Source organism: Triplophysa rosa, linkage group LG3 (assembly GCF_024868665.1).
Source record: "Triplophysa rosa linkage group LG3, Trosa_1v2, whole genome shotgun sequence".
Lineage (NCBI taxonomy): Eukaryota > Metazoa > Chordata > Actinopteri > Cypriniformes > Nemacheilidae > Triplophysa > Triplophysa rosa.
The window spans coordinates 14777904-14801858 of NC_079892.1; the positions used below are offsets into that span (position 1 = coordinate 14777904).

The window sequence follows — 23955 nt, forward strand, 5'->3', positions numbered from 1 at the left end:
ATTGACTTTATAACAGCTCTTAATAAATATTGACCTACATTTTAATCGCATGCTAATCTTGAGCGCCGGAGAGGTGACAGTTTATGGATGGCCACGGATCGTAAATTTTCCTGATCGCATCTTTCTATCGAGTGTATCCATTCCTCTGAGAGATGTGCCATTGATCATATTCATTAAAAATATCCACACACTTTGGCATTTCACAGCCCACTAAGCCGGTGCAAGTTCAGAATAAATGGTAATTATTCACCTATAGCCAATACTAAATTCATGGGAATAATAAACTAAATATTACTTGGATTAAATGATTTAGCCATTACACACCGTTGGGTGCTGTTTTCGGGACCAGGGGTTTTCAAATTGTGATCTGCGGACCCTTATAGATGTTCTTACAGATGAACCATTTTATGAAAAAGAGCATATCTCTCCTACTAAAACCAATTAAAATAAATAATAGATTAAAAAGGTTGTTTTATTCAGATTGTTTAGTGGTTGTATGACACTGTTTTCTATAAAGATGTTTCTTTAAAAAAATGCATTTGAGGGTCCCTAGCCCTAAAACCCGCTGCTCTAGACAATAAACCGCATAAGCACATTTTATTATGTAGTTAAATAGTCTGTTCAACGTTCTTCCCATTTGCTCGACATAAATAGGTTACGAAAATGGTTTCCCAAACGTTAAAATTGCAGTAATCCTATTCTTTTTATATTTTTAGCAGCGTTTATTCTCCATATTCAACAATAAGTGGTTCTCTAGCCAGCTGTCTCAAAGCTCTACAGCGCTATTAAAACCGTGTTTCACCGCAACCCAGGCGTTTCCAGACCCTGCATCCGCGCCGCCGCTGAGTATTGTTTAAAGCCATGGGGTATTGTGGAATAGAATGAGGTCGACCAATCTTTTCAAAACTAATTATAATGTTTAAAAACTAAACACCAGAAGCAATATTGGGCCAATAAAACGGAATTAAAAGCTCATTTCTGCGGGGTAATTGCACCACACAGCGCTGATATTAAACACCTGGCATGTGGTGCATCTTTCCGGTTTGTCTCCACTATCCGCAGATGTGCCGGAGCGGAGCGTGTCGGAATTCGAGCAAAGTCAGAGGTTAGACCCGCAGTCCCAGACGTCAGCTGTAATGATGGCTTTGTGGCAGGATGTGATGTCATAATTCCTTTCTTCCTCTATCCAAACAGGCAGAGGGAACGGTCGAGTGATGCGTATTGAGTGTGTCATTGTAAATGGGGGTAGATTAAGCGGATGCATTGTGAAAGGCTTTTGGTTACAGCCAGGGCTGTACGTACAGGAAGTGATACAGACATACAGTATAGTGGGGGTCAATGGAAGATCCGTTTACCTCTGAAAGTCACCTTTTGTATTGCATCACTGCCGCGTCCTGGACGGGACTATGTAATGCTTATCAGCATATTAGTAACACTAGAGTTCTTTCTATTGCAGCTTTTACCTCAGAAGTCTGGGTATATGTGAGGTCTCGGTGTATAGATGTATTATGGACGGTCTGCAACTAGACTGCTATTTTAGGCTATGGATACAGCTTTTAAAGTCAAAAAGTACAGCACATGTACCAGGGTAGAGCGAATATGGTATCGGCTGTAAATACCACGGTATACGCCCTTCTCTGCCGAGAAGCAGTGTATCGTTACTTTCGCTAGCACTCCAGTTCATAATGTGGCGGTAATGCACCTACAAGCTGGTTTGCCATCCGCCAGTAAAGCTCAAGAAGAAGAAGTTACTTCCGCTAGCGCCTCAGAATGGAGGTTACCAAGTCCCTTGCACATCTGCCACAAATACGGCTAGATGATGTACAACGTCTTGCAGACAAATTTTCGCTTTTACGACAAGATCAAAGTTAGATAAAGGATACAAATTCTTCGTTGAACAGTACCTGTTTGATTATGAAGGTAAGCGTTTTGTTTTCTTTTTGTGTTAGCGAAGGTGCTAGGATAAGTACCTGAATACGTGTTCTGTCAGTTCACGGCAAAACGGAAGTTGTTCTTCTTGTTTGTTGCAAGACGGATGTTACGATACACTGCTTTGCGAAAAGGCAGAAGTTAAGTGACATCATTGTGAAAAGGGCCAAGGGAACATGGTATTGTATGACATTCCTTTGATTTATTCATACTTACATAAAAATAGTAGTAATAATAATAACAATAATAATAACGATTACAATTCTTATTATTATTATTATAAAATAGTATTAATAATAATAACAACAAAATAAATAAATGATATAGAAATAAAAACACAACAAGGAACTTTACAGAGTACCACGGTACATGTGGCCAAAAATCTTGGTATTACAATGTTACCATATTCATACGGTATTCAGCGATATTCAGTTCTGTTTGGTAGTGATCTAGAATATAAAGATGATTTAAGGTATGCTTGGGGAAATAGAGCTGTATTGTGCACTGAGGTGAGTAAGTGTGTATAAATTGTTGTTTCCGAGATCAAGGCCGGCCTTTGAAAAACGGCTCACTGTCTCACGGCTGGCGAGCTGAAAGAGAAAGCATTGATTAACTATCAAATGATTCCAATACGATGATCAATAAGACTCGGCGGAAGAAACCAGAAAAACATCCCCTCATGAATCTTCCAATGCCTCACACACAAAAGCCGCCTTGGCTGGACATGCACGGCTGTAGAAGCGGTTTTGATGGTTCTTTTCTTTTTATTTCAGAGACTTAGGTTAAAGAACGATTGGATTAAATGAGTCTGAGTTTAAAAGGGTCTTCCTGATCTTTTTAGGTTGACCTGCACTTACCTGACGGTTTCTCAGCTCGACCGCCGAAGACATATTTTCAGTTGGTGGATTTATTGCTGACCCAGAATGAACGCGCGGGTCTGATCGAGGACTTTGCGCTAACACTAGATTTCCAGCAGTGTTTGGGGTTGACTTGGTGTTTTGAGTTCTTATATTTTTCTTTTAGTCTGAAATGTCTCTATTTTAAAGGCTGGCCAAAGTTTCACAACAAAGTGATAACCAGCTTTCTAAAAAGAGAGATTGATTCAGTGACTCAGAATACACATATCATTGGCATAATAGAGTATAAAGGATCATTGAATGATTCACTGAACAAATCAAAATATTTGAATAAATTAAAGTCCCCAACCAAATAATGAATAACTACAATAATAATAACAATTAGTTTCTTTGTGAATATGCAGACTGGAAGATGAAACGAAGATGTTGTTTTTGGTTGTATGCGAATCGATGCCTTAAGCATTCGGAGAACAAAACAACAGTTTCCATTCCAGACACAGCTGAGCATTTGCTCCTCTTGCTGGGGAGGCCAAAAAGGTCAAAACAGGCAAACGACGGCCACCCAGACTCCCCCGGAGGACAACAGACCCAACAGTTTCCCAGAAGCCCTTGGGGCACATAGCCCAATTGGCATGTCGCCTGTGGCACACTGTCAATATCGTGCATGTTATCATTCACTTTTGTTTGTTCTCAGTGCATTTAAGAATTATTTAAAACTGGTCCTGTTTGTAGGTCAAGTGGTTGTCAACCAACTGTTTAAGGGCCTGTGGTTGTTGGGGGCATTTTTTCTTATAAAACATGCTAGACCAATAGATAAAGGTTGTATAGAAATGGTGGTAATGTTCAGAAAGGCGTTTTCGGGGTTTATCCAACACTGTCTGTTCAGTATTTTGTGGTCAGAACAGCAACTAAATCTATTTTCTAAACTCGATTTGTTTTACAAAATCTGTATGTGGTCTGAAAGAAAACACAAGTGTTTTATACAGTAATTTACAGAGCCTGCCAAGCCATTATATTCTATATTTTTTCGATTTAATTCAACCAATAAACAACCAAAATGACGTGTTATTGTAGCCCGTGTGATTTTCTGCTGTTCGCATTACAAAAAAACGAAACCGTTTTTTTTCTTCTCTTAAAGCTAAAGAGGGCCTGCAATAGTGTCTTGTTGAGTCTATGTGCCGTCGGAGGTTTTTCCCTATCTGTGTTCAGCCATTTGCAAACAATACAGCGTGTGACACCTGGCTGGCCCAGAAACACTTCATCTGCGTTCCCACTTTATCTTCCGTTATCCAGGATCGGGACGGTCCCGTCGGTTCCCACACGCACACACGAGCGGTTTAGTGGCACTTCAGGTTTACATGCTTCACATCATTAGCTATCCTCCCTCAATATCAGACAAATAACAACCAGTCCCTGCTCTTCCTCCAGCGAACTCTCTTTCTCTCCCTCGATCAGGGGCCCATTCATTACGCCGTGACACTTTTACTGCCTCTACCTCTCCCAGACCGCTCTGCCTCTCTGGAGAGAACAGATAGAACAAGAAAGAGAGCGCGAACAGGGAAGAGATGGAGTGGAACCAGAAATAGAGTGGCGTCGCACCTCTAATCCCACACACGCTCGCAAAATACAGAAGGAATGACTTGTTTGTCTATGCGTACCGTCGTGTGAGACAACCTCTTGTCCATGTGCTCGCTCGTACAAGGAATTCTGGGAACACCTTGTGTGTCTGCTGTTGGTTTTCTACACAATCGTGTGTGCAAATTCTGCATTGCATCATGGTCTCATACTGTGGTGCGTGTGTGTGGGAGCAAACAAAGATAGGCCACCTGCGCCGAGAAGGGTATGCCATCTACATGCACATTACGCAACGCTGTTTGCGCAGGAGAGTGTGTACTCTGATTTGAAGAACTGGTTGTGTAACGCTCACATCTGCAACGCTCACGTGTCAAACCCATTCAGAAGCCCCAAGGGCTTCTGTACTTCTGCCTCTCTGTCGCCCTCTCTGTTTAAAACATTGAATTGCAGGTTACTGTAAATATCTTTACTTGGGTTGTCAAATTACATTATCTGTGCAATCATACCCCATATCTTAATTTATTCTCAGTTTGGGTAAGATAGACAATTACAGATTATTTGATGTACTTGCTCAGTAACTGATTTTTAACCCCCGCCCAAAAAAAATACAGATTGCAGCTTTAAGGTGTAACAGCACATGTAACGCATGAAGCCATTTATCAGAATGCATTTGTGTTGGAATGGGAGCTGGAAGTTCTTTTCTTGCCCGCTGGTCCGAGATATCGATTCCATTGGCCGCACAAGCTTGAAAGGGCGGGACATGCCTCTTTTATGATTGGCTTCTTGATGTGTCAATTACTCTCCTGGAGCGAGTAATGTGTGTGACAGGCGGTTTGTTTATGGAGTTGTTCCGGGTCATGGTCAAAGCCACGCTAAACACACAGGATAGGGGAAGGGTTCAGCTCCTGTCACCCCTGGGAAACTCACTCACCCCTGACTGATGGCATAGAGGGACTTACTTGCTTTTTTAATCTTCTGAGTCCTTATAACTGAAACTGTGATATATCTTTATTTTTTAAGAGTTGTACAATTGACACAATAGTCATAGTTTAATAAGTATGAAATAAGTGTATGAATATTACACAAAGATATATGTACAGTTTCAAACAATTTCATGGAAAATGGGGGATTATTTTATGTGCTGTTGCACTCTGCCAAAATTCTTTTTTGTTTCAAAAATAAGTTGCTTTTTGAATCCGACTGTTCTGTAGACACAATCCACTTTCGTGCTAGGCTAGTTTACTAAAATAAATATTTTTCTTATTGGTATTTGTTAGGAATGCAGGGCCAATTTTACATAGCTTTTTTCTTCTGTGTTTTAACTCATGTGCCTGGTGCACTGAAAAAACTAGCTGTAAAACACAGTCTAAAAACTGAAAACAGGGATTCATTTCAGATAGCTTTGCAGCGTGTCGAAACATAAGATGTGACTAACATACAATTCGTTGTGTGTCATTTTAATAAATGGGGAAAAGGAAAAAAACATTAAAATGGGTCGAAATGAAATTTTTATATACACGTGACTCTTTCGCTAGAATAAACAGACCGTTTCTTTTGGCGTGATTTTAATCTTTCTTTATTTCTCTTTGCAGACAGTATTACACTGGAATGCTTCTGGCTTAGGGTGACCACGGCTCCAAGACTGCCACAAAGCACAACCTCTCCAAAATCAACCCCCGATGAAGATGATTAGAAGAAAAAAACATGAAGGAATGAAAGAAATATGAAACCCTTTATCAACCTGAGTGCCATTCCTTAGCCTTACCCACAATCCCCTACTACTGACTTCACCCAGATTTACAGTCACACCAACAGCGAAAAACCCAATTAGCAAATCCCTGCATGTTGATGCAAAAACAGACGATACCTGGCAATTCAAAAGGAGCTTCCACCAGATATTTTCAGACATTAAAGACTCATTTTCTCCTTCTGCCACCGACGGCCCTCCAGTTCTCCAAGCAGATGCTGTTTTACTGTCCAACATTTTGTATAAGTTAGAAATGGTTTGGAGGCTCCATCAAGATGGGTTAGAAAAGACAACAGCATTCAGCTACTTTCAGAACAGCATCTTGTGTATATTGTGTACAGAATACCAATACTGGGTTGTTCTTAGAAACGCGAAGATGCCATGTTTGTAAATAGTTCGCAAATTGTACATTTCTGGCATTATGTCTTTGTAGGTTACGCCCCTTACAACATTTACTCGACATTTTTATCTGTACAGACATTGATCTCCAAACAAAAGAGTATTTGTATGCTGTAAACATCCACCTGGAAAGGTGATCTTCATTTAAATGTAGTGCCCCCTTAATAGACAACTCAAACATTAGTGCTTGTTACGGAGACATTTATAGAGTGATCTAGACTTAGTTAAAACCTTAACGCAGGATTGAGCGATTACACCATTGACATGAGAGAAACACAATTGAATTCTCTTTATCTGCCGTAGAAGCCCCAGCCGCTTCTGATTCCCAGATAACTTCCATCTTTGATTGCCAATGTCCTTGTACAGTTTAGAATTGCATCTTTTTTCGCCCCTCCAAACAACGATTATTCTACGCTTGCATCCTCCACACAGATGTTCACACAGGTGACCCTACAGGGGGTCAGGGGGGAATGAGGCTACAAAGGAGGAGTCAGAGCGCCTGAGGCAGCGTGGATCGCTCCTGGATAAGCCTCTCGCTGAGTTCCCACAGGCTGAGGGCGGCCGTTGGGTCCTGAGCCTGCGGAGAGGGCAGACAGCGGAAGCAGTTGTTGAAGTACATCCCTCCAAGACCCTCCAACTCTGGAGCCACGGCGCAGTAGACCGTAGTGGCCGCTCCCTGTTGCTGCGGAAAGACCAAAAGGACAAGATCAGAATTAACAGCGAATGGATTTTAAGCTGTTGCTGTACTGCAATACGACAGCCAAGAGAAATGTGGAGGACGCAGAGAAAATACCAAAGACCGATAACACCAATGCCCAGTGTACGAGTCAATAAAACCACGTCTTAAAACTGATCTTAAGAATGGGAAACCTGTTTCATGGTCTTTCAAAAGGACAGAACCCATGAACTGTGAGTTTGTTCAAATGGAGTTCCTGTGTTACGTGGTACATCACACCCTTGGCTGTCAACAAACTGCATGCTGTCATATAGGTACCTGCCAAATATTAGTCTAGGAACCACTGGGATGAGCTGGTTTATGGTGAACGTGTTTGTATTTCTGGCAAGTTCTATAAAAGCTTGTAAGGTGGACTCAAAACTCTGTCTAATGCTGTATCTTCACATGGGTTCAGCAGAAAAATCAAGCGACAAAGGGCAACAATAGCAATGACATGCACTTGATGTTTTCTGCGCAATAAGTAGGAAAAACAGGATATATTATCTCAGAAACTGGAACTGATAAGTATTAAATTGGCAGGTATAATGTATATCGCTTGTACGCCTGCCAAGAAACACACACACGCGCAAAAACAGTATAGTTGTAGATACTGTACATAGCAGAAAGGATGCGCTTTAGGGAAGTCTTGTAAAGACATCTGTGGGGCAACCTGCCAAAACTGTCCATTTATCTCATGTCAAAGGGATTTCTGGATGTCACTGAGTCAATGGGGACTTTCTGTCACTGCTGCAGAAGGCGTCTACATAGACACACACAAACACGGGTGGAATTTGAATCCTAAAAAAAGGAAGATTCAGTGCAAAGATAATGGGAGACGTACAGTACAACACACACGTGGAAAAAGCACACAAGGGGCGTTTACACTGACTGACTGGAAGTCCTTTTTTTCTCTAATAAGAGTCAACAACAAAGTCCGTTGGCAGTGCAACAAAGTTTGGTGACCTCCAGCGGCTTAATCGCTGTCGGTGTAAACGCCCCTTAAGACGGCAATAACTGGAGTCACTTTGTCAAACTGCACAGGTGTATAAAGATAAGAAGATCATTTTTGCAAATGTTTCCACAAAATGTTTTCTTCAAACACTCCCCCCACTAACCACTGTTAAACAAACAGTCAGATCTGCCACAAACTCGATATCCGTTGACCCAGAAGCCAACACATACTATTCAAACAAACTGTCAGGTAAAGGTGTTTCTCCATATTACAAAAGTAATCCCACCCTTACCGCCAATTTTTAATAAAGCGCTGTGTATCATTTAGCTTAAATATACAACATCCTTGTATATTTGACATCTTTTCTCGCCCCTTGTTTGATCGTTTACACAAAACAAATGACTCCTCGCATGTCTTGCAGATGCTCGGGCACTCTTCCGCATGGTCAATCGCCAGCTAATTGTCTGGGGCGGTCGGCTAGCCCCGGGTGTTTTCACCGTCTCGGGTAAAGAGGAATGAAGATACAGAGGAAAAGAAAAACATGTCAGACAGAATTAGAGCCGACAAGCAGTTCAAATGTTTCCAGGCTCGTCTTTCATGTCCCCTCTCACAGAAGAAGCCGCTTCACATGCGACTCCTGCAGGAAGTAAACTTCTCTGAGACGCGCATGAAATGGGTGGCCACTTTATCTTCAAAAAGTGCAGGAGCGTCTCAGATGTGAAAAAAGCCGAGGCCAACATTTAGGAGATCGCCTGGCAGGCATTTACAGGGAGACGCACCGATGGCCAACTCTTTAAACGCGCGCAGACGTGCAACAGTACAAAGACTTCAGCTCATTTAAAGAGCCAAATCAACAGCTGTAGCTCAAGCTGGCAAAAACTGTGACAGAACGCTTGTTAGAACACACACACACAAGCATTTGGGAAGAAAGCCAAAGCTGTAGTCGGAAATTCAGCGAACAAACTTCTCTCATCCCCATTTAACTGTAGTTTGTGTGTTTTTCTCTATCTGTGTGTGTGGGTAAACGTGTGTCAGACGACCGTCTTTTGAAGTACACAGATGCTGCATGTTGCTTTGGTTAGCGCGGCAATAAACATGACATCAAAAGGACGGATCTTTCTGGAGTCTTACCTGCTTTTGCAGCGATAAGTTAATACATATTTGAAGCCGGGGACATGAAAGGACAGAAAATGTCACTCAACCCCTCTAGACGCTAAACCCGACGCAGTCAGTCAATATGCAAAGATGCACTTTATGGATTCACCGCTCTTGTAATTACATTTAATGTTGTCATATGCACAAAAAAGGTATTTGCACTCTTTCAAAAAAAGCTGTGTGAAATCATTTTTCAGGTCGGTAATGAGTAGCTCGAAAGGGAAATCGGCAAGACGTTGAGCAAATTGTCCAAAATTCCTCTTAGCTTTCCATTAGCCCATTAGGATTAACAAATGTACTCTGAAATCCAAAACCGCAATAAAAGTTTAGAAATCGCAGAAGTGGTTTACAGTATTGATTTTCATAATGTCCCAATCTTTTATAAGTGTAGTCTCTGTGCCCCTCCTGGACTTTTTCACGTCAACCAGACACATCTACGTTATCCAAGAAACAAAAACTAACTATGATTTGGTAAAAGTGTAGTAATCATGCTTTTGGCATGTTTTTTTTTTTTGAGTCAGTAAACTGGTTTCCTTGCCTAAAGTGACCAGTCAAAACCAGCTAGCCCAACAAAGCACATTAGCCTAGTGATCAAAATAGCCACCGTGTTCTTCACATGCCGTTGATTTCACCTCACGCTGACTGGAATTCAGTCCCCACCAGTTCAAAGTTAACGCTAACACACTCCGCAAACATGCACATGCTCCATTACGGCGTGGTGCTAATGCCTTCGTAATGACGCGATGTGAAGACTAGCATGATTTCAGATTAACAGCACTAATGGTTGTAAAGTGTGATTTCGGCGCTGGCTAGCATGATGCCGTCCCTTAGCCAAACGACGCACTAAAATGACCCTGAACTCTTTCCTGAACACACTGCGTAGTCTACCTAAAGTATCCGAGACGTTGGACGAACACATGGTTCAATCCCAGCAGTCCCACACAGCCCTTCACCGACTGAATAAAGCTAACACAGAACTACCGGCTAGCTTTAGCGACTTTATTACAGTAATCGCTATCTGAATTACAGTTTAACTCGCACACGCTCCCCGTGCAGACGGCTAGATGGTTCAATAGGGGTTTCGTACATGTGGTTTATTAGAACTTTGAACGCGGAATACACTCCCATCAAGCTTTCTCAGATGCATCCTCACTAAATATAGATCTGTGATTGATCCATTGAGGCTCATGGCTGAAATACCATTTCCTTTCCCCTTTAGCGGTGGGACAATAACAGGGTTTCTAACCGTGAGCCTCCTGCGTTGGTGTATTTAGCTGTGGGAGATAGTGAGATTGGATTGTCAGACTAAATAAGAGAACACGGATCTTATTGCCGTTACGCTGAACCTCACGGCACATGACCCTGATGGCTCTTTTGGCTGTATGATAAAATACATTAACATACCGGGCCAGGTACTGCTCACATTTATCAAAGCCCAGGCCTGAAAATGAAGAGCTACTTATCGGTTAAACCACCGGTGACCCAGCTTTTACATCTGACATCAACCCAACACTCTTAACTTCTATTAAAAACTTATGATGAATAGTTCCTCATTGTGCGTTTATTCAACGAAAACTTTAATTATTCCTGCAGCAATACTGACAACCAAACCAAAGCAATTCAAAATAGCAACAGCAACATTTACATAAGCTCCTCTTTCAGATATTAAAAGGAAAAAAGGAAATGAACCTAGGAAAGTATTGCAATAAGTCTATCACTTTCCCTATTGAAATAGCTGAAGTCTTCCGGTATCAAAGGCAATTTTTAATGTAAACCGCATACAGAATATCCAAATAAACAGTTTTCTTAGCAATAAATAAGACATACGGTAAATGAAATCAGTACAGAAATCGTATAGGTCATTTCTGTTTATGCAATGGCTCACTGGGTAGCCCCGCCCACATTGGAATCAGATTGGTTCTAAATCCTGCTCCTTATAACAAAAGTGTTCAATGCATCTGGTTAGGATGTGGTGTAAAAGTAGTCCGTTTCCATCGAGCGTTACATGTTTTAATGAACTAAATTACCTACAAGTACACAGAATACACACCTGATGATGTTTGACTGTATCTAGTGTACAAATTGTGATTTTCTCCACTTTTACCATCAGTATTAAAGTCCTGTGCTGGATGAGCATTCATACAGTAGTTGGCAGGCGTAGTATTTTTTTGTTTTGTTTTGCTGTGAACTAGTATCCCCTTGTACACTGCGTGCTGGTGTCGCCCTACAGCGTGAATGGCAGTGATGCTGTAATTTCTACAACACACTCATTTAAGAATAACTTGACAAAGCGGGTCCTGACCTCATTGGGTACCAGTAATTTCCATTTGTTTCAAGAAAAGGTCGTTCAATTTTCTGGCATTCCTGCATGTGATAGGTTTTAAAAAAACACTGTAAATTATCCCGTCATGTTGTGGGACATCTGTCCACCTCTGCAGTTTGTTTTTCTGTGTTGTACATACATCTGTAAATATCTTAACAGCTATGCATGCCGACACTCTAGAAGTTGGTTTCAGGTACTTTTATAATCAAAATCACATATGGCATGTGCTAAAAAATGTTTAAAAAAATAAAGAAAAAATTGAATAAAGAAAAAGAAACGTAATAAAATGATTGGTCAAATAAACACATGTAGAAAAATTGTGACTATCATTATTATTTGAGTTTTTACCTTGTACCTGTTTGGGTTTTCCAGCTGTTTTGAGAATTTTTGTAAGAGGGTTGAGGCAAACACGATATCAAACACAATAGTGATATCGAGGTGGGATGGGGGGGGGGGGGGTTGTAATGAATATTTGATTATATCTGATTATGGCCCTACATTTCACAAGCAAACATTCCCATGTAAAACATAACTGACAATGTTTTGTGTATATTGAATTTTAGTTTTTATTGTTTTTGCCTCCTGGTTGTGAAATTCAACAGCAAGAACTCCATTAAAAAAAAGGCATATGTGTTTTATTTTATCTATAGTTTTGTTTTAGTTTTGTTTGTTTGTTTTTAATACTTGCACTCTACTACGACATGTTTTTCATTATTTAAACTGTGTGGTACCTGAATTTTAGTATATGGCCATGTACTGATTGACATTTACACCCAAAAATAATGTGATCAGTTTTGCCTCAGCCCTATGCAATGATGTGGATATTTATGACAAACCCAGAGACTTCTGAAGTCTTATGAAGTTTAAGGATCCAGAGGAGGAAAAGGGACCGTTTTTTTAGTAATGTTTCTTTCCAATTCATGATGATCATGATAGCTGGAGGTATCTGATTTTTAATCTGTGCTAAAGATATTTTAAATTTAATAAATAATCATTGTAACAAGATGTTCACTGGTTTGGTTCTTTGACATATCATATTGTGTTTTAACTTCACATACTATTTTAAATTCGAGGATATTTTATTAGAGTTGATGGTGACTATAATAATCTATAATAAAGATGGTGCCATAAAATGCTCCTCCATATTTCCCACAATTCAACACTCTAAACCTGATTAGCGACCTATGAATTGACTTTGTACCAGTAAAAAAAATCTTTTGCAGCAACATCGCTGTTATAGTGCAAAAATGGGGAACAAATTGGTCTACTTTCATTTTAATTCTACCCTTCCACCTTGTATGTGTATGCACATCTATCAAAACTAAATGTGACAAATTTGATAAAATAATTATAAAATAAAAAATATAGATGTTCTTTTAAAAATATTTGAATATTATATTAATCATTTTAAGGTTTTTAGATATTTACAGATTTGGGGAACATGATGGCAAAACTTGCTAATCTTCTTTAAAATAAATAAAAACGGCCAGCTCATGGGTTTGACATCCTAAGGTGGACAAACAACATTTTGTGAAGGTTAAGACCAAATTCGCTGACCATTTGTTAGAGAAAAAAAATCCTAGAGAGTAATAAGAGTTTTAGACAGAGATTTCTGGATTTTGTAAAGAATAGTGTGTTGAAATCAATAGGGAAAAGCGCTAAACTTTCGCAAATCTTGTCAGTTTAGTCGTACCACCCTCCTACTAACCAACCTGCAAAAAGTCAAACCTCTGTCACAAAAGAGAGTGAAAAACCAATCCCTGTGACATTTACGTGGCTCCTGTTTCTTTATTTCATTACTCTCTCTCTCTCTCTGTCCATCTGTTTTTCTCTCTTTTTTGTTTACCTTAGCATTCAGCGGCGGTGCTCTCAGCGAGCTGACAGCTCATCTGAGCGTGCTCCAGCCAGCTGTGAGGGGGACACTGGGTAAAGAGTAAACAGCCGCGATGGCCATTCTTTCTGCCCAATGAACCGCCGAAGAGAGGATTTACACCACAAAACACACTTCGCAAGCTCTGAACGCACACACTTCCACGGCCCGTGGTCCGAAAAACGGAGGAATAATGGTCCTTTCAGAATACAGGGGCTTGGACTGAACCATCTAATGTACATATAGAGTCGTAGAGCAAACAGAGCGAACGGCACACAACGATATAGTGCATCTGCTCTAGACTCAGAAAATGAACAATAGATCCGGAGGTCAAGGTAAACCGGAGGTCAAGGCACAGGTAAAACAACGGCAAGCGAGAACTTTTTTTAAGATGAAAAAGAAACACAATGTTTTTCATCTATAATCGCCTTAACAGATGACAGCAAGCTACACAACAGACCCAGAAAGAACGAAAATCTAAAGCACTATGGACATAAACCAAATTCTGCTCATGTTTATTTTTTGGTTCTTGGCCTGTTTCAAGTATTAAACTTCAGGGTTCAACGGCATGTAACATTATAGCGATGGACATGATACTTTACACGGCACGGCTTGATTCAGAAAACGTATAAAACTAGAAGAGCTCGACTCAAACGCAGCACCACGGCTCTGAAGAGATAACAATGGTAACCATTGTACAGTATAGACAAAATGACAAAACATGTAAAAGGAAGGGAGGGATTTCAGGACCACCATTGTCCTCTAACCCACAAGAATCCCATCCAGAATGGAGGGATGGTAAAGGATGATCAATGTGAACGCAGGACTGCCGGTGAATGAGACTTGATTATTACACTCTCGTATTCTTTTGTCAGGGCCATAAGGAAGCAGGACCTTGCCCCACCACATGCATTAAATCCTATTAAAATCGCCTTCATTACAGTAGAGGCCTGTGTGTAATGGAATGGGGAAAGGCGCCCTCCGTCTCCCCGGAGTCTCGTTCTACTGATGGTGGAGCCCATTCCCACAAACCCATTCTCACTCTCTCAAGGGTGAGTAATAACATTCATGTTGGTGATGTGTGCCGAGCTGAGCGGCCCATGTAGATTTCCAAAGCCTTGGGACAACCGACTGCAGATGAGATTTTTCCGTTTTTCTCTTTGGTTTGTTTGTTTTAGTCTCGGTATTGTTTGAAAAACAGTACATGTATTAGCCTCCCTATGTGATTAAAACCCAGCCCGCGATCAAAAGGCGCTGTTAATATGACCATACTATATAGAAATGGAACCTAATTACTACGTTAATTATCGTACCTGCTCTTATTTTGTATTATTCATCAGTCCTACATTTAAAACTTTTCCATTTCAAATCTTTCATAAGAATGTACAAAATGTTCTCAGCCTCTCGAATGACTTTAAAACACCAAAACAAGAACCGGGTCCTCTGTCTGAATTTGATTCATTTTAAGTTCATTAAAAATATTTAACTCACATTTTCTGTAATATTACATTTTAAATAATAATATGCATGGTTATAGTGTCCGTCTAATTTAACTGAATAATAAAACAAGTTTAAATCCCTTAATAACTGAAAAAGAAATCAAATCAAACCTCTTTATTACATATTGTTTCGTTATTTGCTGTTTAGTTGATTAGTTGAAACTAAACTAAACCAAACCCAAACCAACCAAACCCAAACCAAACCAAACCTGGTATGGCAGTACAAACAACCAAAAATAACAAACCTGGCATGCTTTCCATTCACAATGTACATTATACGTGAACTATTCACACACGGTCTCAGTTTGGCTCACTTTAGAGTTCAGTTTGCTTCAGTTCACATGTCAAAATTCATGTGAACCGTTCCGAGGCCCTCCGAAATCAACGTGAGAAAACACATTCTGAAACAGAGGGATTGAGAGAAAGCTCGCAGTGGTGTAAGTAATAGCCAATCAGTGTGAAAGACTCCTTTCCTTTCAAAATAAAGTGCTGCTTGTCGTCAGCTCAAGAAAAACACCAAAACCCAGAGAAGTGAAATCAGACAGAGTCTAAAAAATGGCGAGAGCGGGGAATAAACACAGTTCAAGTGGCAATTATTTACCAGCCCATCCCTCTCACGCTAACAGGAGAACATGGGGCCGACGTGGACCCTGCTGTCTGATAAGATCGAGTGCGTGTCAGGCGTCACACGTGGGGAGGGCGAGGAGGAACGCCAATGGGAGGGGTGAACGAACGGGGGGTGGGGGGGTATTAGGACGCGGAGCACCCAGGGGGAAAACGACTCGACTCGGAAGGACTTGTGCAGCCACTGTGAAACTATCTGGCTTTTATCTTTCGGAAGGACTTCCGAGGTGATCCGAAGAATGCAATTATTTTCAGCTAATAAAAGCAACATATGCTAAGACAATAAAAGTCCTTATTGGACATCTATTCATTAAAACGGGAGCTGTAAAAAGAGAAGAAGTTTTGCACGGCGACGGGATTTAAAATGAATCAGAAAATCAGCTTAAAGCTCGCTGTTCGGCTACGCTCCGAAATGAGCTGAATAAAACATAAGAGGGGTGTGGGTTTATTGGGCGTACTCTGCGCTTTCAAAGATCTTTGAAGGAGGGAGAAATTGGCAGCTATTTAACCCTGCTCATTCATTTCCGCGGAACGTAATGACTACGGGTCACAGGAATAAAGGAAATCACGGGAGGGAAAAAATCCAGTTTGGTTGTGACTGCAGGTCTTTGGAGTTTGATAAAAGAGCTTAGAAGTCTCTCGCCCTCTGCACCTATGTCCACTTCAAAAAACCTCTGCTCATTTGTCCCCCTCGCTTAGACCCGATTACATTCTTTCCACGGGAATATGTTAAAGAATTGCTGTAGGTACGAGCTGATGATATTTCAGGAGCATTTCAAAGGGGCTTGATAACAGACTAGTGACAGCACCGTACGCATAACTGAACAGGGTTCCAATCTCAGGAAACACTCAACCTAAAATAAACTTATAACAAATATACACGTAGTGAGCAAATGTATTGTAAATACAATATTGTATGCATTATTGCACATGTATTGTAAATACGAACACAAAAATGTCTTGTGGTCAGGGGGGGCTGAGTCCAGGGACTGATTTTAAGGGGGCACAGAGTGTCATTTCTAAACACACAAAAAAACATTTTGTACATGAAAATAGTAGAATTTTCTGCATATGTGGTTTAAAATGATCAAATATACAGTATATAAATTATTAGTCAAATGTTTATCGTCACTGTCCTTCTAAAACGTTGTATGTCCAAATGTGTTTTTCAGAAAAAGGCAAAAAAAATGTTTTACTTAATTGAATTGTGAATGTACAATAATTAAATACGGTTGTCCAAGTTGACAAGCACTTTTTAATGCTTTTTATTTGGTAACCCAGCGATAAACAATAATGATTTATGGAAAAAAAATGAAATCACAAAATATGGAGATACAAGGTTTCAGAAGGACAGCAGCATTATACTAGTATATATAATGTGCATATATAAGTTGTATAGGATCCTGAATATAAAAATGTAAATATGTCCCCCAGTGAAACTTGGCCACTTCCACTATGCTTAAATTTCAATTTTGCAAAATACTTTTTCTTCCCCAAAGTTCTTCTTTTCAAGTTTGACCTACACATTGCAGTCACATTGGTTTATTTAAACTTTTTATATACTTTTTAATGCACTTTAGCAGCCAAAGTAATATCACCTGTGATGCCATAGAACAACCATTTCTGGTTCTTCAAAGGACTTTTTAAGTAAAAGCTCTGTATAACATTTTTCTGTGGTTGCATTGTGTAGCACCTTTTTTAAATACAATTTAGCAATTTTTATATTTTTTCCAAATGATCACTGCACAGTAGCTCTTCTTTGACACTAACCGATAAAGCTAAACAACAGTAGGCAGTATTTTGTAGCGCCGCACTAGTTTTTCTTTCTGAACGCAGCCTCTCGCTCACACTCTCGAGCCTACTGTAGTTCAGAGCACAAACTCCTGCGTGAGCATGTGTGTTATTAGTGCACCTGATCGTTGTGTAATGGAGGCGCGGGGCCGGGAGCGAGCAGCTCAGAGTCCCAGTCAAGCTCAGCTTAGCTCAGCTAAGTCAAGCCCAGCAGAACACAGGTGGATTAATAAGGCCAAAGACAGGTGCACTCTCATCCAGTGCACCCACCTCTCTAATTGGTCTCATAAGGCCCCCTGCGCTCGGAGACTGTGCCTGCGGTCCTGAAGAATTCCTTCACTCCAGCACACACACACACACACCTGTGAGACGACGAACACTCACAGTCTCTCATTAGCAGGACTGGAGGGGTGTCTGACTTAATAAAGTCATTATTACACCTGCGACTCCAAACTCAGAGACAGACAACCTGCCAAATATTTATATGCACACATAGACACTCAGCTCTTAACATAGTAATGATTACAGTATCAGAATATACTGCATAACTAAGAATAACTACAAATAATTATTCTAAAAAGTATTGTTCTAAAATCTATTTGGCCATTTTCATAAAAACACATCTTAGCCACATTTTAAAAGCTTACTGAGGAAATTCTTCTGCTTGTGCATCACAGTTGAGATCAAACATTTAGCTTAAACTTTTCTTTTACCTCTTTGCACTTATTGAAAAAGAAATGATTGTAGACCAACGTTGTTCACCATGCAGGTCAGAATCGAACCCGTTACACATTAGCACGACAGCTCGATGTGTCTGTAAAACATTTCTGTTGTCGTTTTTTATAATAAAAAGTGAAACGGCCATCTTTACAAAAACAATCATTCTACACCGCTGACTAAAATGCGTTTCAATAATAAAAAAGACGACCAATCATCCTGCCTTTGCCCCGCCCCTTTCCAAACAAATGCGCAACGGTGGCCATGCCGAACAAAACTTTCATTAATATGAATAACACTTTCCAGCATTCAACTTAAAGGTAAGAAACTTGCGAGGCAGCAGAGCGTAGACCTCTGGAGTTAATGAACTGAGCAAACAGATTATTTTCCAATAGTGAGAGAGAAGTGTTGACACAATACTGTACAAACCCGCGGCAGAAAGGGACCGTTCGGCGTAATTGTCTCGGCACAATAAGATCATCTCCTCGTGACAATGGCCTTCTGAGACATATTTTATGCTTTTCTGCTATTGCACACATAGCTCTGCTGGTTAGATTCATTGCATTCACCATACAATTACACAATCATGCGGAAGAAAATACTGTGAAAATAAAGTAAACATTATTGTGTGATAATATAATGCTGTCAAAATGCTATCGAGAAATGTATTGAAAAGAAAGATTTGTAATTGTGGACGTTCATGACATTTTTTAGCGTGTAAACTGATAATTCGGTTAAACATTTATTGTTTTATATAAAGTAAAGATTCAATCACATCAGTAATTTAAGTGTTAACAAACTGTATTCTGGCATCTCTTCATGAATACTTTTTTATATATTTTTGGGGAAAAAATGCTGTCAGAAAGATAACAGGGTTGGTCATTTTACTAGTTCATATTACCTTGTATAAAACTACCAGATGCTTCTTAGAAAGATTTTGCAATTACATGATGATAATATTTCCACAAATACACAATTATTAGCATGAATGGACATTTTAAAACCATGACCTGCGGACAAAATGTCAACGACAATATAATCAAAATATATGGCAATAAACGAACAAATTTTGTTTTTATGTTTTCTAGAATTTGTATTCAACTAAATGTCTATCCTCTTAAAAATAAAGGTGCTTAAAAGGTTCTTCACAGCGATGCCATAGAAGAACCATCCTGTCAAAGGTTCTTTAAAGAACCGTCTCTTTCTTACTTTTTTATAATCTGAAAAAATCTTTTGTGAACCCGAAACGTTCTTTTTTATGGAACCAAAAGGTTCTTCGATGGCATCGAAGAACCCTTTGAAGCACCTTTTTTAAGAGTGTACAGCACGTGTGTGTTTGTATATTTGAGCGTTTAGGAATATTTGTATACACATTGCTGTGGATTGCATCAATAGGCTTGTATTCGATGGTATAGAAATATATAATTAATAAACCAAAAAGCCATTTTTTTGTAATTTTAGTTTAATGCTTTAGTGCTTCTGCCACAACAATGTAGTTTAATGTCTTTGAAGGCTCTCCATTTGAGGGCTTTTCTCGCCAGATATTGATTTATACCATTAATCTGATTCATTACTCAACATATCACGTCATTAATTTGATTGAAAAAATTATAAATGATTGACAGCTGTAATATAAAAATCCAGTTGAAAATTGTTGGCTACTCGATACGAGTTCTTTTTTAACACCGGACCCAAACTGATCTCTTTTTCCCCTGAAAGGACTGTCGCTTCGCCATCCTCTTCTCCAGAATCTTTCTCTCGTTTCGCGGGTCCGTGGAGGTCGTTGGTGGGACTTGATCTTAAATAAAAAAGTATTACTGCACCATTAAGCGCGGATAGTAATGATATTAATTTGCCAAGACTGTGTCATTTTCACAGGAGAGCAACTAGCAGAAAACATTATGAAAATGTCGGAGAGGACTGGTAATTGAGTTGATTAGTGTGACCTTGGTTGGGAAGGTAATAGAGGGGCGAGTGAACGAAGCGTGTGGACTAGAGTTATGACTCTCTCTCTCTCTCTCTCTCTCCCTGGTAGCTTGTGAAGAGCGGGGTTCGCTATTTGTTGGGGGTGACCGGGAGCGGCGGCCGCTGGCTCTGACAGAGTAATACGCTGTGACTAGCCGAGCTTGTCGTGCTACTTAACGCTTTTTGCCGGAGAGTAATGAGGGTGCGAGGCTCTGTGCTCGTGTAAAGGCCCGGGCCGGGCCTAGCGCTGAGATTAGCCAATTCAGAGCCAAAAAAGCTTTGCATTTAGAGTAGATCTCAGCTTAGCTACAGATGTCGAACATAAAGTTAATATAACGTTAAATACCAAACGAATCTATCTATATTACGCAATAAGCTTTTTGGGTTGTTTTTTGCTTTTTTCTGCAGAAAAATAAGAAGCGCAGGACACAAATAGCGTATGTTTGCATCGCTGCAGTGTCATCCTCGGGTATCTGCTGCACGAAAAAAGTGCTTCACTTCTGTTTTATGACTTTTATGGGGTAATGAAACTAATGAGCTGATGTCCAACCCCCTCCATTTCCTCCACGCCGACTGTGTGTCTGTCAGGAGCAGCTGAGAGACCGAACATCACCCCATCAAACCCATATAAACGCAAGAGTTCAGTACTCACGCAGATCAATGTTTAGGTTCAAATCTACTTTCTATATTATGTTGTTAAAGGGGTCATATGACACGCTAAAACAAATATTATTGTTTGTTTTAGATGTAATGCAATGTGTATACACAAAAACGCTGTATTTTCCACATACCGTGCATGTTTGTATTTCCTCTTTGCCCCGCCTCTCTGAAACGCACAGATTTTTAACAAAGCTCGTCTCTCTGAAAAGCGAGGTGTGCTATGATTGGCCAGTTAACCAGTGCATAGTGATTGGTCGAATACTGCAAGCGTGTGACGGAAATGTAACTCCTCTTACCATATTTGGAACATCAGGTTCCAAAGCAATTGTACTGACAGGTACGCCCACCTTACTTGCGTATACATTTGGGCGGTCTTAGTCAAATCATACCACGAACTGACGTAGATTTGTGGGGGTGTGGTTACACGAGGCGTTTCAGGCAGGTCTGGGTGAGCATTCACTTTTAGATAGAATACATCTTTTGTTCCGACACTTTCATTTTTGCAATTTTAGGTGTCTAATACATGCATGGGCAACTTATAACACACCAAAGACACAGAAAAAACGTGTTCGCGCCATATGACCCCTTTAACTTAACCCCCCCCCAGCTGGATAAAACGCTCTTGTGTTTGTCAGACTATTGAGTCAAACCTTACAGACCACTTTGCAAGATGTAAACACGTCGGTCCATTTTTTAATTTTATACATTTATAATAAAATCTTAAAGATATTTGGGTAACACTTTACAATAAGGTGCTATTTGTTTACGAATAGTTAATGCATTAGCTAACATGAACTAACAATGAAAAATACTTAGGAATAGCAATTATTAATATTAATTCATGTTCATTTTAGCATTTACTAATACATTATTAAAATCAAACGTTGTCACTGTTAATATTAGTTAATGCACCATGAACTAACATGAATAACTGTATTGACATGAACTAACACTGACAAGGATTAATAATTGTTCATTGTTAGCTAATGTCAGCTAATAGCACTTTATTGTAAAGTGTTACCGATATTTGTTTTAACATTTTGATTTGGTTATAAATTGGTTGTATTCTGTTCAAACGTTTGTGTGGTGTTAAAAACTGAAACACAAAGTTCTTCTGGACAGCGTTGTGTATGTAATCCGTAGTGCTCTATACAGTAGTTACTGTGTGACAACTTGCCCCATTCTCACGTCCAGTCTTCAGTAAGCAGTTTTTGTCTTGTTTCATGAGCAATCACACAAGGACAAACTAAATTGACTACTTTTAGAACTGTATCAATATACAATCACCTCATATGGATGGTCAAAACCCATGTTTCGTGATACTTACGGCATGATGGACACGTGGATCAAAACAAAAGTAAATGAAGCATGCGCTCATTCCCTACTTTCACCGAGTCACATCAGCAGATCGCCTTTGTGGCAATTACAGCCTCAGAATGCCTGGAGATTAGTAAGAGACACATATTTATCAAGACTGTAATGTGCATTGGTGTTTTTTGCTGTACACATACTACAGCTGGTACAAATATATATAAGCGGTCGTGCGATGTGATTTTTTAATGGTGGATGCTGCTATCCAGAGAGCAGATTGGCCAATAGATTTTCATTTATTCCTTTAGCTGCCGCTTTTATCCAAAGTGACAAATGAGAATAATACGAGCCGAAGTGATTAATACAAGCACGTTAGTCCAGTGATGGATGATATATAACACAATTTAATGATAGCAAATGAGAAGTCAACATACTGGCTGATATTAAATTCACAGAACAGAATCTTTACTGCCACATGACTGGATGGTGAAAATTGGAAATGAATCCAAAAGATTTGAAACTAAAACAGCTGTTCCATTGGGTTGTAAATGAATGTTGGGTTGTTTAAACTAATTGTTGCGTCAAATATGACCATTGTCTGGGTTAATTCAATCCAGCAGTTAAGATCGTCAGTTTTTGACGCAACATATTTAGAGTAAATAGTGCTCAAATATATACTATAGCTTGAATGCACTGTCATTTGTTTTGGATAAAAGTGTCTACAAATGCATATATGCTAATGTAATTCATATTCAATTGTTTAATTGTTTAACATTTCATGCCACAGACAACCAATCACAATCAAGTATTAAAAAGAGCAGTGTAGAACAAACATTGTATCGAGACACCCAAATGACTGTATATAAACCCAAACATGTCGTGCACTCATTCATACGCACGCTTGTGAAGTGGCGACAGGGGCCAGACAGATTTGTGTCCTTATCAGCTCGTGCCTGCCCATTGACCCAGTAGCTGACAGACCTGACCACAGCGCGCACGCACACACACGCAAACACCCGCCGTGCCGCATACATTACTGCTGACACTCCACATTTAATTATGCCGCTGTCAGCCGCAGCCCCTCTCCTCAAATTCATTTTAATAAACTTTCTCTATCTCTCCGTTTCTTCTAACCAGCTTCTCTCCCCCCCTCTCTCTCTCTCTCTCTCTCTCTCTCTCTCTCTCTCTCTCTCAAGGTTACCGCTCATGGAGTCACCTTCAGTGTCGGCCCCCAGGGCTCTCACACACAATACACTCACACACACACACACACACACACACACACACACACACACACACACACACACACACACACACACACACACACACACACACACACACACACACACACACACGAGTTTACTGTCTCACACAGACACAATAACACACAAACAATATTGTCTATTGTGTTCACATTTTCTCATAAATCAGGGTCCACACACTTTGTCCAATGAATGTTGATGTCGATTTTTTTTTGGGATGCGAATTAAGAAAAAGATGAAGATACTACTTACTGGACAAATAGCAATTTTGGTGGGATTTTTCCCCAATTTTTATTTCTTAATTATATGATTTTAAAAAATGGTTTGATTTTAAAACATGTATAATATTGATTGAACTCACATAAAGCACCAAATCAAATGGTTCAAAGCTGAACATAATTAGAAATATTTGCATTTTCTATATAAAATTAACCATTTTTGAAGGTCATACAAGTACAATTTTGCAATATGCGGACATTACCAGGCTTTAAATACATATACGTAAGAACACTGATATAATTCTGTCTTTACTGTATATAAGTCGCATGTACACAAAATGGCACCAGTTAAAGCTGCACAGTAACTGCACGTCTATCTGTCTTTC

General features: G+C 39.8%; 2 protein-coding genes across 2 annotated transcripts in view; one reads left to right on the forward strand and one right to left on the reverse strand.

Annotated features, from left to right (window-relative positions):
• mafb (MAF bZIP transcription factor b) overlaps positions 1-6066 on the forward strand; it is a 60588-nt gene extending 54522 nt beyond the window's left edge. The window contains exon 3 of the mRNA XM_057330066.1: positions 5954-6066. The gene's annotated coding sequence lies outside the window, so the exon portion shown is untranslated. The remainder of the gene's footprint in view (positions 1-5953) is intronic.
• The window catches only part of wwox (WW domain containing oxidoreductase), a 229757-nt gene continuing 211724 nt past the window's right edge, over positions 5923-23955 (reverse strand). The window contains exon 9 of the mRNA XM_057330055.1: positions 5923-7189. Coding sequence (XP_057186038.1) covers positions 6998-7189 — 192 coding nt within the window. The 3' untranslated portion in view covers positions 5923-6997. The remainder of the gene's footprint in view (positions 7190-23955) is intronic.